Genomic DNA, 12,877 nt, shown 5'->3' on the forward strand with positions numbered 1-12,877 from the left:
AGAGACATATAAGATAATCAGAGGGTTAGATAGGGTGGACAGGGAAAGCCTTTTTCCAAGAATGGTGACGGCAAGCATGAGGGGGCATAGCTTTAAATCGGACAGATGTCAGAGGTAGTTTCTTTACTCAGAGAGTAGTAAGTGTATGGAATGCTTTGCCTGCAACAGTAGTAGATTCGCCAACTTTAAGTACATTTAAGTTGTCATTTGACAAGCATATGGACGTACATGGAATAGTGTAGGTTAGATGGGCTTCAGATTGGTATGACAGGTCAGCGCAACATTGAGGGCCGAAGGGCTTGTACTGTGCTGTAATGTTCTATATTCTCCATGTACTAAAGATTTAAGAATTTTAAATCACCCACACCTATCCTTAATTTAGCCTAACATTTGAAATGGGAGTTTCTTTGGGATGAGAATAGCAACTCCTCCACTTTTTGAATTAAAGGATGAAAAAAAACACTTGGCCAAACCCTCCTTGTTGCAACTTTAAATGCTCCTTATTGGTTAAATGTTTTTCTTGCAGCAAGGCTACATCAACCCTCTCTTTTCTAAGGCTTGACAGTATTTTTATTTCTCTCTTAATTGATGAATGACTCCCTTTAACATTCCAAGTGCACCACTTAAATGAATGGCTAGCCATGATCGTTGAAAGAGTCTGTGACCACTCCAGGTGGAAGCACCCCAGCCATGGCGCATGAAGTGAAAAACATAAACAGTTCATATAAATTTAAAAATAAACTTCCAAAACTACCAAATCAAAATTTCTAACAGCTACTTCTACAACATACCAACATTTAACACAAATGAAAAGAGACTTTCCCCCTTGCCCACTGGGGGTGCTCATACCACCCATTAGCCCCTTCATGACTCCTTCTAGCTGAAGCTATGCCCCATCTCAAACAACATAAAGTACGAAAAAAAAATACAAACATCTTATAACAAGAAAGTTGATCTGCTGCCCAAGACACTGGATCTCCTGGTTATGCTTCTGCAGCATGACCGAGATCAATTCAAGCCTGGCCTGGGTCTCCTCAACAGACGAATCAATTCTTCTCTCAGAGTTTCACAAACTCCGAGATCAGGCTCTGCTCCATTGGTAAGTCCCGTGGAGGCCGATGCTGTGGCTTTGGGCGCCTCCACTGTTGTGGGGTGGTGGGGGAGGTGACGCCTGCTTGTTGTGATTCTCGCGGTCCCTTCCCTTTGATCATTTTCTGAATAATTTTAAACTAACACTGGACAATTCTAGGGGTCGAAAAATAACTGTTTCTACCACATTGGGTAATAAAGGGAGGGTAAGTGCTCCACTTTGTCTGGGTTCTGGTGCAGAGCTCAGCAGGGCAGACCTACTGGTTCGCCACCAGCTTGTCTCCCAGCTATTAATTTTTAACAATTCTCTGTCTTCAAGCATTGCGTCTTTCTCCTTCATACCTTCATCATCTTTCCTCATCTCAAAAAAAACAAACTTTGGTTTCACCATCCTTGCAGCTACCATCCCATGCCTAATACCCTTTCCTTGACAGTTACTGAACTAGTTGGGGCAGCCAAAATCGATACATAATTTTCCTGAACAGCATGCTTGAATCCCTCCAATCAGATTTCTAATCCTGCCACTGTACCGAAATGGTTCTTGTCAAATTCATAAGTAATATCCTAACTGACTATGATAATGATAAGCTATTCCCCCTCAGGAGAGGCAGCAGCATAATAGTAAAATCATGAACTAATAATCAGATCTCTGGGGCAATTTTCTGGGAACAGGGATTCAAAATCCCATCATTGAAGATGGTGAAATTTGAATTCACTGAAAGTCTGGAATAAAAAGCTAGACAATAGTGATCATTTAACCATGGGAAGGAAATGTATCACCAAGCTGCCCCACACCAAAATCCCAGTCAGAGCCTGATCACTCTTTGTTTTCTCTTTCTTTCTTCAATATTCTTTATGGTTAGCCAGCCAGCGCCGGTCCTCCCTTGATTAACCAATTCAATATCCAATGATCTGGCAGTCCCTGAGCATAGTCAGTGCTACTGAGACTTTATAAAGCTCTGGTTAGGCCCCATTTGGAGTACTGTGTCCAGTTTTGGTGCCCACACCTCAGGAAGGACATACTGGCACTGGAACGTGTCCAGCAGAGATTCACACGGATGATCCCTGGAATTGTTGGTCTAACATATGAGGAACGGCTGAGGATCCTGGGATTGTATTCATTGGAGTTTAGAAGATTAAGGGGAGACTTAATAGAGACGTACAAGATAATACATGGCTTGGAAAGGGTGGACACTAGGAAATTGTTTCTGTTAGGTGAGGAGACTAGGACCCGTGGACACAGCCTTAAAATTAGAGGGGGTAAATTCAGAACAGAAATGCGAAGACATTTCTTCAGCCAGAGAGCGGTGGACCTGTGGAATTCACTGCCGCAGAGTGCAGTGGAGGCCGGGATGCTAAATGTCTTCAAGGCAGATTTCGATAGATTCTTGTTGTCTTGAGGAATTAAGGGCTACGGGGAGAATGCGGGTAAGAGGAGTTGAAATGCCCATCAGCCATGATTGAATGGTGGAGTGGACTTGATGGGCCGAATGGCCTTACTTCCACTCCTATGTCTTATGGTCTTATGCTCTTATAGCAACACCCCAGTGCCAAATCATCTACAGGGTCTTTAAAGCAGTAATTAACCTACATTATCTTTCCAGGCCAGTTCCCAACAGCTAACATCTATCTTTTGTTCTCTTTTCTTTTTTAAAAGCAAGCTGCTATTCAATGTTTAATTCCCAATTTTAATTCACAGTTCTAAATGAAAAATGAGAACAATAGAAGAAAATAACTGATAGCCTCTATGCTAAGATTTTCCTTAATGTGGAGTGTGCAACATCTAAAACTCCTCCACTGCTATCATGAATCCTTGTCATCCAATACTGCTTTTCATTCAGCATTCCATTTATAAAAAAAACACTATAGGAGCATTAAATGAGGGATTGTCGTAGTTTATAGGTCTTCATCATAGATTTTATATTCATTGGTAATTGTTGTGTTTAGTATTCTATGGCAGAGATTACTTGGCTAGATAGGCTTCTCCCATTCAATGCTAACACTGAACTTGTTAATATAATATTACATACAACACACAACTAAAATAAATGAGTTTGCTTGCACCATTGTTGAAGTAACTCTAGTAAGCAGAATTTTAATTACTGCCTGGATATTTACTTTTTGCCAGTGAAAAACTGCATATCTATTCATGAAATCTCAGTAACAACATATTAAACAGTTAGGATTGCATGCAAATATATTTATGGTCAAGGAGCACTGTCGTTTACTGACACTTTACAAAATGATAAGTGACCTCGGTGAAACAGATAAGCAAAGCTTATAGGTTTCAGTATTGGATACATATTATTCATTACCTAGCAACAGCTTTTGGGGTCAAGTTGGTGTGTGTTTTTTCAGACCCAAGATGTAAGTTGGTGTGGAAACTTGCAGCAGAAAACAGCTCTCTCTCTGTCAGTAAGAGACAAGTCTTCAATCATAAACAATTAAATGCTCTCTCACTCTCGTTGAACTGGATCTGCAAATTTCAAATATCAGGACTTCTGTTTTCATCTGAATCTGAAATCTGTGCTGAAGATTGACTACCAGCAATTGACCTTGTTGACAGGGAATCAAAGGACTTGTGAGAAGTCAACTAATTATATCTTTTGAATCTACGACTATAGTGATGTTGATCCTTTTTGACCTATTTCTTTCCAAACCCATGACATCTCTGCAGAGTTGTATTGTCTGTGTATAAGTGTCTGTGTGTTTGGGATGAAGAGGATATAGTTTAATTCTGTATAGTAGCTGAGTTGTCAATCATCTTTGCCACTTGTTTAAAGAATTAGTCTTACTAAAATGAGTTTTTAGCTCATTAAAGCAACCTAGTGGACATTTCATTTCTTTTCACCACTTCGGTGATTAAATAAAACATTTACACTTTTGATTTAACACATGGAATACAGGATTTGATTACCAGTTCGCTCTTCCCATCACTGTCATAACACAGAAGATTTTACAAGATGAATATTGCAATCCAATACCACTTGCTTTGTTCATGTCAGAAAAGGAAAGTCACAAAAGAGGTAATAAGAAACAGAATAATTTTCATTTTTTTGTGTTAATTTCTCACCTATCTAGTAATCATGAGAAAAAGAGATTGCTCCTGGCTTTTTAACCTTTCCACATGTTTATTAATGGTCTAAATCTGTCATCAATTCTTTGGTTTTCATTCAAAAGATTTCATTCAAAAAGAATGCTGCTAACTGACTATCCGTATTAAAGGACAAAACCCATGAATTTTCGCAACTACTTTATTGGGTATTTTCATTAAACTTCACGCCATGGCTAACCATTACAGTAAAAAAAATCATTAATGCTTTTGTACTCTTCAATGTGTTTTTTTTACTGTGAACATTATACCAAGCATAACATTGCAACTTATTTGCTTGGTTTGCTATTTCTGCTGTATCAAACTAACAGCTCTTACCAAGGGCCTTGGTATTGGTTTCTGTGGTTTCTTGGAGCCAAGTTTTTTCATGGCATTGTAATATTTCTTCTGTTCTTCAGTCATGAAAATATCTTGACCTCCAAAGTAAAGTGACAAAGACAGACTGGTTATAATCATATACATAGAAAATTGTTTACCAATTTCATGACATTCAAAGAGATTTTTATGAAATACACTTAACACTTCTAAATCAATAAATGTGACATCATATGAATTGTAAAAATAAATGAATAAATTTATACAATTACATTAATTTACTTATTCACATATCAATTTCTAAGTGTGTATTTACAATTACCTTTATGATATATTCACAAACTATACTACATCTGCTTTCATGCTTTTTTCCCAATTACATTCACAAAGATACAATGTTTATTTTTCCTTTCATAAATTTATTAATACAAAAAATACAACTAAATACAATTAAATGCTATAACTGTATAATCCTTTTTGAACTAATTAATTTATGTATCATCGTTCTTATTGTATTAATTTTGTGCTTTCCAAGTTTCACTTTGTCTTAATTAAACTAATTACATAAGCAACTAAAGAAAATTTTTCAAGGGATAAGGAATTAATATTATCAACAGACTTTTAAGACTAGGAACTGTATAACTAATTTCAGCAATTTAATTCTAAGTGAATCTTCCATTGAAGTTGAGACCTACATCTGAGTTTTAGATGAACACATTGATTTTATTTTTCTCGTTCCATATTGTGCCTACATTTAATAAATTTCAATTTATCCTAACAAAAGGATTCAGTAATTTAGATGACATGCTGTTTAACAAGAAACACTGAACTGGATTTCTCCAGCTCCATGATGATGGAGATAGCAGAGGAGAGGTTGGTGGGGGAAATTGAGATGAGGCAGCCATGTTGGGATGATCTTCCGATGCTTTCCTGCCACTGGCATTGTTTTTCACCATGATCTGTGAGCTTTATGTAAATTATATGGAGGCAGGCAGTCAATGTACATAATTAAGGCACCATTTAGGAGCAAATGTTCCTCACAGCCATTATTTTGCTGCTGGTGGAGCAGCCCTCTGTGATGTTTGAAGGTCACCAGCTCCATGTAGGCAGTCATCCTGCAGTAGGCTGAGATTTCCCTCCACTCCACTAGATGTCTTGGCTTGGCTTCCAAGATATTTACATTTAGAATTATGCGCTCCAAGATTCATCATGCTCTCTGTCCTGCCTCAGCAATGCTCACTTCTCCTAGTCTGGCTACTGAAGCTATAAAGTTTTTGGCACTCCAATTGTGCCTGAATTATTGAATCCTGTCTGCTATCTTTAACCAGATGGTAACCACAGAGATGGTCATTTAGGGGTTGTCTTTTCAAAGAATGATAGACAGGTATTCAACCCAGCAAGTGTGGGCTGCCTTCTCTCATTTGGTCCCAACCTTAGGGACCAGGAACAAAACTGATTTTAAATTAGAGAACACAGTAGTTAGACAGTGGGCAGAAAGACTGCACCCCCTGTCAATGGCTTTGAGTAGGGAATTGATAGCTGTCCACACAGTAAAGCTGAAACAAAAGTTAAACTTGAAGGAAGAGTGGAATTTGTAGTGAGTGACCACTGCAATAAGTAGGATATTTTGTGTGGGTTATGGATGTTCGCGAGCAGCCATAGATCACTCCACATCTAATACAATTAAGCAGAATGCATATTGTATTGTCCGTTACCACTTAAAAATTGTGTTATGGACCTACAACTCATATAGCACTTCAAATTAAATAAGCTTGATTTGAGTTTGAACACTGACTGCACCACCACCCCCCCCACCCCCAATTTTGAACTCTGCTTAAAAATGTAATTGTGTGGCAAGAGATTGTTTTTAAAAGTATCAAAACAGCTCTATCTTCAGCATTAATTAAAACAAAACTAGAAAAATTCACCCTGGATGTCCTGTTGCTTGATACATGCTCCCTCAACACTTTGTTGCTATGCAGATTGTTTGACACCAGTTCTGGCCACAGTTTCAAAACAGGATTGCCTCGACCATAACCAGCATAGAGCCAATGAGCCAAATGGCTTTCTTCTGTGCTATAATAACTTAAGATGACAGTGTTTTTTGCATCTTCGCTGTTGATACCCATGAGCAACCTAGCACAGCATTTTTGGATACATAAATATTTACTTATTGTTGAAGTTTGTAGCTGATTGCACTTATTTTTAGAATTTGAGAGGTTAGATATTCAAAATCCAAGAATAAAATAATTATTTTCTGGCATGAGAGGCAGCTGTCTTTGATCAGGACTGTAGGAAGATATTGTTTCATTTTCTGTTTTTTTAAAGTGTAAACATTTTCCTTAAGCAATATGCCATCGCTGAAGTGTGACTGAATTTTTTTAAGTACAAAGGACGGGAAATGTGCAAGCACTTAAAAACTTTTAAAGATTGATGAATATGCTTCTCAGAAACCCATTACTGTTCAAGGAGCAATTTTCATCCCCTTCGTTATATCTTTGATGAGGATTCCATTGTGCACTCTGGATCTAGTTATTTTCTGCTAATTGCATTAATTGACTTTGTGTCAAACCTGATTTGCTTTCATTTCACACAAAGCTACAACCACTGTTTCTTAATATATGCAATAGTTTATCCACACATTTCATGAGCCAGAGTTCTGTCCATCTGCACATTTTACATAATAAAACTTCTGAGTCTTTGGTTATTTCCTTAGATTCCATTTTTGTGAACATTTAACCAGTTAACATCAAACTTCTTTATCCTAAATATTAAAATATGTTTGAAACAGAAAGGCCTCTAAAACCTGATCTCAGGATATTCCCCTCAGTCAATTTTCCTCCTTACTACAACATTCTTTCTACATTTCTTGGTACACTAGTCATTTAAAAAAAATCCCAGGTTTTGTTTTTGTCCCCCTACAAAACTTACGTTCACTACAATGTTACAAATCACATAACACCAGGTTATAGTCCAACAGGTTTAGTTGGAAGCACTAGCTTTCAGAACACCGCTCCTTCATCAACCACTTGATGAAGGAGCAGTGCTCCGAAAGCTAGTGCTTCCAATTAAACCTGTTGGACTATAACCTGGTGTTGTGTGATTTATAACTTTGTACACCCCAGTCCAACACCGGCATCTCCAAATCATTCACCACAATGGTTTTGTCAATATTTATCTGTTTAATTTTCTACTGGCGTGTTTTGCCTTGGTGGTAATGATTAAAAATGCATCATGAGAATCACATTGTCATTATTATTTGATTTGAATACATCCACCTGTAATTGGGTCATGTTTTTGAACCTAGTGTCAGAGATTCTAGAACGTCAGTGCAGCTGCAGAATTTAGTTGGTAAACAGCAATATGGGTTCCCTCTAACTTTCTACCTCCATCTATTTGCTTAACACTGAAAAATAAGTGTTGAACTGAGGAAAAATTATGTTTACTCTCTTAACATATTTTTAATTCATCAAGGAATCTAGCAGGAAATTTGCATCAAAGTCAAATGTATACAGAGAAAAAAAAATCAATTTAATACAAAAGACTATAGGAGCAAAATTCTGGGACTGACAGTAAACTACAATGAGATAAATTTGGATAGAATTCAAATTATCTCAGATTTTTGTTCTTTGTTTCAATTCTGATTGAGGAACAGGAAATTCGACGTTTCGGGCCGAAACGTCGAATTTCCTATTCCTTGGATGCTGCCTGACCTGCTGCGCTTTAACCTTTTCAGCTCTGATCTCCAGCATCTGCAGACCTCATGTTTTACTCAATTCTGATTGGCTCAGATGGAGTGGGATTAAGTTAAAAAGACATGTGAAAGAATGGTTTTGACTTGTATCTGCACTTGTTCCATCTCACCAGCTGCACTGTCTGCAAGAGGCCTCCTCAAATGATATAACAGAATTTTGAATCTTGTGAATTAGAAATGATTTTGTTTGAATATATATGTGTTTTATTTAAATTTTGTAACATTTCTCTATAAAATTACAAAAATAGGTAATTACTTGAGCTGAAATACAATAAAGAAGAAATGATACAGAAGACCCTTGTTGTAATACAGTACTTGAGAGCCAATCAAAAAATAACCTTGTATGAGTGAAGTGGGCCTCATTCAGTATACCATACTATTCAATATAATGGATCTGTCAGCTTCATAGTGTTTGAGTTATTTGTGGTTGCTAACCTCATCAATAGCTCTTCTCCCTGCTGTTACTGCCCTTAATTCTGCAATCAGTCACTGTTGTTCGGCCACAAAGAACACAGAATTGGAAAGACAGGAGAAAAAACTAAACAAAACACGAAACAGAAGAGAGAATAGTATATCAGGTAAACAGGACAGAGAAAAGTGAACAGAGCAAGCCACACAGAATAAGGAATTCCATTAAAAGAACTGTGAATCAGTTAAACAGAATGGAAAAGAACATTGGTTCAAAACTGAATGAGGATTTAGTTCACAGAAAACTAGAAAACAACAAAGAACCAGACTGTCAGAAGAGAACTAGGTTCAAAAGTTAAGGATCAGATTCATATGATAAAGAAAATGTATTTCAAAAGTCGATGCACAGATGAAGGAATAAGATTCAGAGATCAAGAAACAGGAAAATAAAACAAAGGTTAGCAGTATAGAACAATAATCAAAAACACAAAAGATAAAGTGACAAAGCATAAAACAGGATCAGGTCTAAAAACAGAAATAAAGACTTACAAGGGAAATTTCTGACCTGAAAATTTGGCTCATTCAATGAATAAAATGTAGGGGCAGGGGTTGAAGGCACCTTGGTCATCTTATTTATGACCAAGATTGCCCGAAGCACTTTACAGCAGTTCTGCAAAGACCAAGTAACCTATCCATGAACAGACACAAGGCTACTTAAATATGTAATTCAGATACCTGTGACAACTGTAGGACACTGATTACAATTTTCAGTTTCAAATGAGTGATCTTCCCATTTTGAGGGTGCAGACATAATAGCTGCGAATAAAACACCAATAGAAATAAAAGTCCGTCTTTCGTTCTCTGGCCTTACCAGACCTGATAGAAAATTCGGGCCCACTGCTGGCTCGCTGTCCTCCCTTGGGATAATTACCCCTCTACTGCCCTGTTAACTGACGCAATGTAAATGGCCCTCGCAGACCAAGTAAGTTGCAATGGAGTATACATTTTACATGCACTGTTCACCTGTGACATTCTAATATGGTGAGGGCCTCAAAATAAAGCTCAGGTGTCGTGCTGGCATGAATGTGCAGCAGTTATTCAGATGCCTTTGTGCCTGTTTTGAATGCAAATCACCAGCTTAAGAGACACAATTTGAAAGATTACAAAAGTCAATTGCACAAAGGGAAAACCAATGGATAAATGTGGAATCAGATTCAAGTAGTATGGAAGATACATAGGAGATGAAATAAATAGGGGAAAAAAGAGCAGATAATGAGGAACACAAGTGAGAATCCAATGTACAAAGAAGTACACCAATACACAGAGGTCAGAATCATAAAGAGCACAGAATCAAAGAACAGAAAAACAATGATAAAGATTATTCTGAAAAAGCAGAAGAGTTGAGCATGTAATAAGAATACAAAAATTATGTTCTACAATTGTTACTCATAAAGGTAGCTTAAGCTATAACAAAGGTTATCGTAGAGGTGCAAAAAGGATATTCAAAAAGTTATAATAAATTGAGAAATGCAGAAAATAAAGTTGCCTGTTAAGTCTAAATGCTAGTATGACTGCAGCTTCAAATTAATTGCTGGATTTCTGCCACTGATTAGATTACTTACAGTGTGGAAACAGGCCCTTCGGCCCAACAAGTCCACACCGACCCGCCGAAGCGCACCCACCCAGACCCATTCCCCTACATATACCCCTGCACCTAAAACTACGGGCAATTTAGCATGGCCAATTCACCTAGCCTGCACATCTTTGGACTGTGGGAGGAAACCGGAGCACCCGGAGGAAATTCACACAGACACAGGGAGAATGTGCAAACTCCACACAGTCAATCACCTGAGGCGGGAATTGAACCCAGGTCCTGGCGCTGTGAGGCAGCAGTGCTAACCACTGTGCCACCTGATGTTTAACAAATTGGATTAAAATATAACTACATGGAGGAAATACAGGACTCATTCCATCAATACAAAACAAAGAACTGTGGATACCGGAGATCTGAAACAAAAACAGAAAAGTGCTAAGTTTCCCCAGCAATTTCTGCTTTTGTTTCAGGAATCATTACATGATTAAATGTGTCAAACATGACCAGAAATAGGAGTTGAATTTCAATACTTTCAGTTGTGGGAGTAGAGGTGGACAGATGCAGAATTACATGGCACTAGCTGGCATATTGGCTGCCTGGCTTCATCCTATCCCCAGCATAGATCCATAGTGTATTACAGCATGGAGAGAGTCCCTTTGACCCATCATGTCTGGACCAGTCATCAAGCACCTTCTATTCTATTCCCATTTCCCAAAACTTTGCCCATTGGAACTCTTCCCCACAAGCAGTGGGTAGTCAACTGAACTCTGCAATGACCCATTGTCAGAAGCTGTCTAAAAGTTTCAAGTCAGCCTGTAGGTCCCCACAGGTCGCAGGGAACAGTGCCGTTGTTTGGAGGAGGCCGGTTTCAGCAGTTACCACAGGTCATCCTGTGGAGTGGTCTCTCTTTCTTTAAATTTTAAATCTAAACATCTTGGAGAGATGTTCTCAATTTGGGGCACACTCTCACTCACTTGTTGCTTTCGAGTTGAATGTCTTGCCACCGTTCCTACAGTATTGAAACCCCTTCTGCCTACCTTAGTTAGATAACAAGCCTGCTCTCTGACCATTAATTGGCCAATCTGATGAAAGTTGAAATGTGTGGTGATTGTTCCCTACCAACTGAGGGCTTCTAACTCCCTTTTGAGGCTGACATGGGGCCCTGAAACTGAGAGAAAATTCCTGCCTATGGTATCATACAACAATTCTTTTTTTAAAAAATGGAAATATTCCCCAGAGTAACTTTGTACATGTAAAAAACTGACAGATTTGACCTGTAGGATATTTTGCACAAAACTATAATCCTACTGACATTTTATAAACACAGTATCAAAGTCATAAGTACCACTCCATGGCATATTGATTATATTAATTTTCCCATAGGGCAAAATACTTATCTTTTTCTTCTGTTGATTGAAGTTGTCAATGATAACACCAATAAACAGATTTAGAGTGAAGAAAGATCCAAAGATGATGAAGATGACAAAATAAAAGTACATGTACAGACTGTGTTCATAGTCAGGCTGCTGCTTCACCTGAAGAAAAATATAATTAAGGGAAAAGAGCTTTAAATACTGAAAATAAATGCTGTATACATTTTGTTCTGTACTGATTTGATATTCAAGTTTATAACCAAAGTATATAACATTACAGTGGCAAAATAATCCACAGTAGTGTCCATAGCCCACAAGAAAACAACCCAATTAAATTCCGAATCTTTCAAAGCATAGAGTTATAATACAAATTTCATTTGAAATAATAGGAAGAGATCGGTGGCAGAGAGTCCGGGCAATATAGATTTTTAAGTTTACGTTATCAGGACTATTACTCTATCCAAAAGCACTCATGTGCCATTAGCTTTTCTACAGGAGTCCAGTTTGTGCGACTTCATGTTACTTTTTGAAAACCTGTAAACTAAGGTAATTAATTTCATAATCTATCCTTTCTGTTATTTTTCAAAGAATTCATTTAGGATGGTCAAACTATCTTTAAAAATATGTACCAGTTATAGTAGCTCTGATTACTGAGTTCAAGTCGAGTAATCATAGTTTAACCACAACCTCATTGAAGAAGAGAAGCAGATTTGTGACCTGACACAGCTCTCAGAATTTTTCTTTTAATGGTACTTTAGAAAGTTATGGATTCATTTCTGAAATCTTTGAGGAGATAACAAGCAGAACAAATAAAGGGAAAGCAATAGACATAATATATTTGGATTTTCAGGCCACTTAATAAGATAAGAGGTCATGGGATTGGAGGAAGTATTTTAGCATGGATAGAGAACTGGCTAACTGATAGAAGAATTAGAATTGAGATAAGGAAGACATTTCACAATGGCAACCTGTAACTAGTGGTGTGCCACAGGGATCAGTGCTGGGCCATAATTGCTTATGATATACAGTAATAAGTTGCATGAGGAAAAATGTATTATAGCCAAGTTTACAAACGATACAAAAGTAGGTAGGAAAGTGTGTGAAGATGACATCAAAGTCTAAAAAAACATATAGACAGGTTAAGCAAGTGGGCAATAATTTGGCAAATGGAACATAATGTGGAGAATGTAAGCAGTTTGGCATGCAGAATAGAGGAGCTTAATATCCTTTAC

The 12,877-nt window shown here is 37.6% G+C and overlaps 1 protein-coding gene across 4 annotated transcripts in view; it reads right to left on the reverse strand.

Annotated features, from left to right (window-relative positions):
• The window catches only part of scn1laa (sodium channel, voltage-gated, type I-like, alpha), a 159,968-nt gene that overhangs the window by 10,762 nt on the left and 136,329 nt on the right, over positions 1 to 12,877 (reverse strand). For all 4 annotated transcript variants that reach the window (XM_060827175.1, XM_060827176.1, XM_060827174.1 and 1 more), the window contains 2 exons: positions 11,670 to 11,807; positions 4,520 to 4,624 (listed from right to left, as the gene is read on the reverse strand). In XM_060827175.1, the coding sequence (XP_060683158.1) occupies positions 4,520 to 4,624; positions 11,670 to 11,807 (243 nt within the window). The remainder of the gene's footprint in view (positions 1 to 4,519; positions 4,625 to 11,669; positions 11,808 to 12,877) is intronic.

This window comes from Hemiscyllium ocellatum, chromosome 7 (genome assembly GCF_020745735.1).
Source record: "Hemiscyllium ocellatum isolate sHemOce1 chromosome 7, sHemOce1.pat.X.cur, whole genome shotgun sequence".
Lineage (NCBI taxonomy): Eukaryota > Metazoa > Chordata > Chondrichthyes > Orectolobiformes > Hemiscylliidae > Hemiscyllium > Hemiscyllium ocellatum.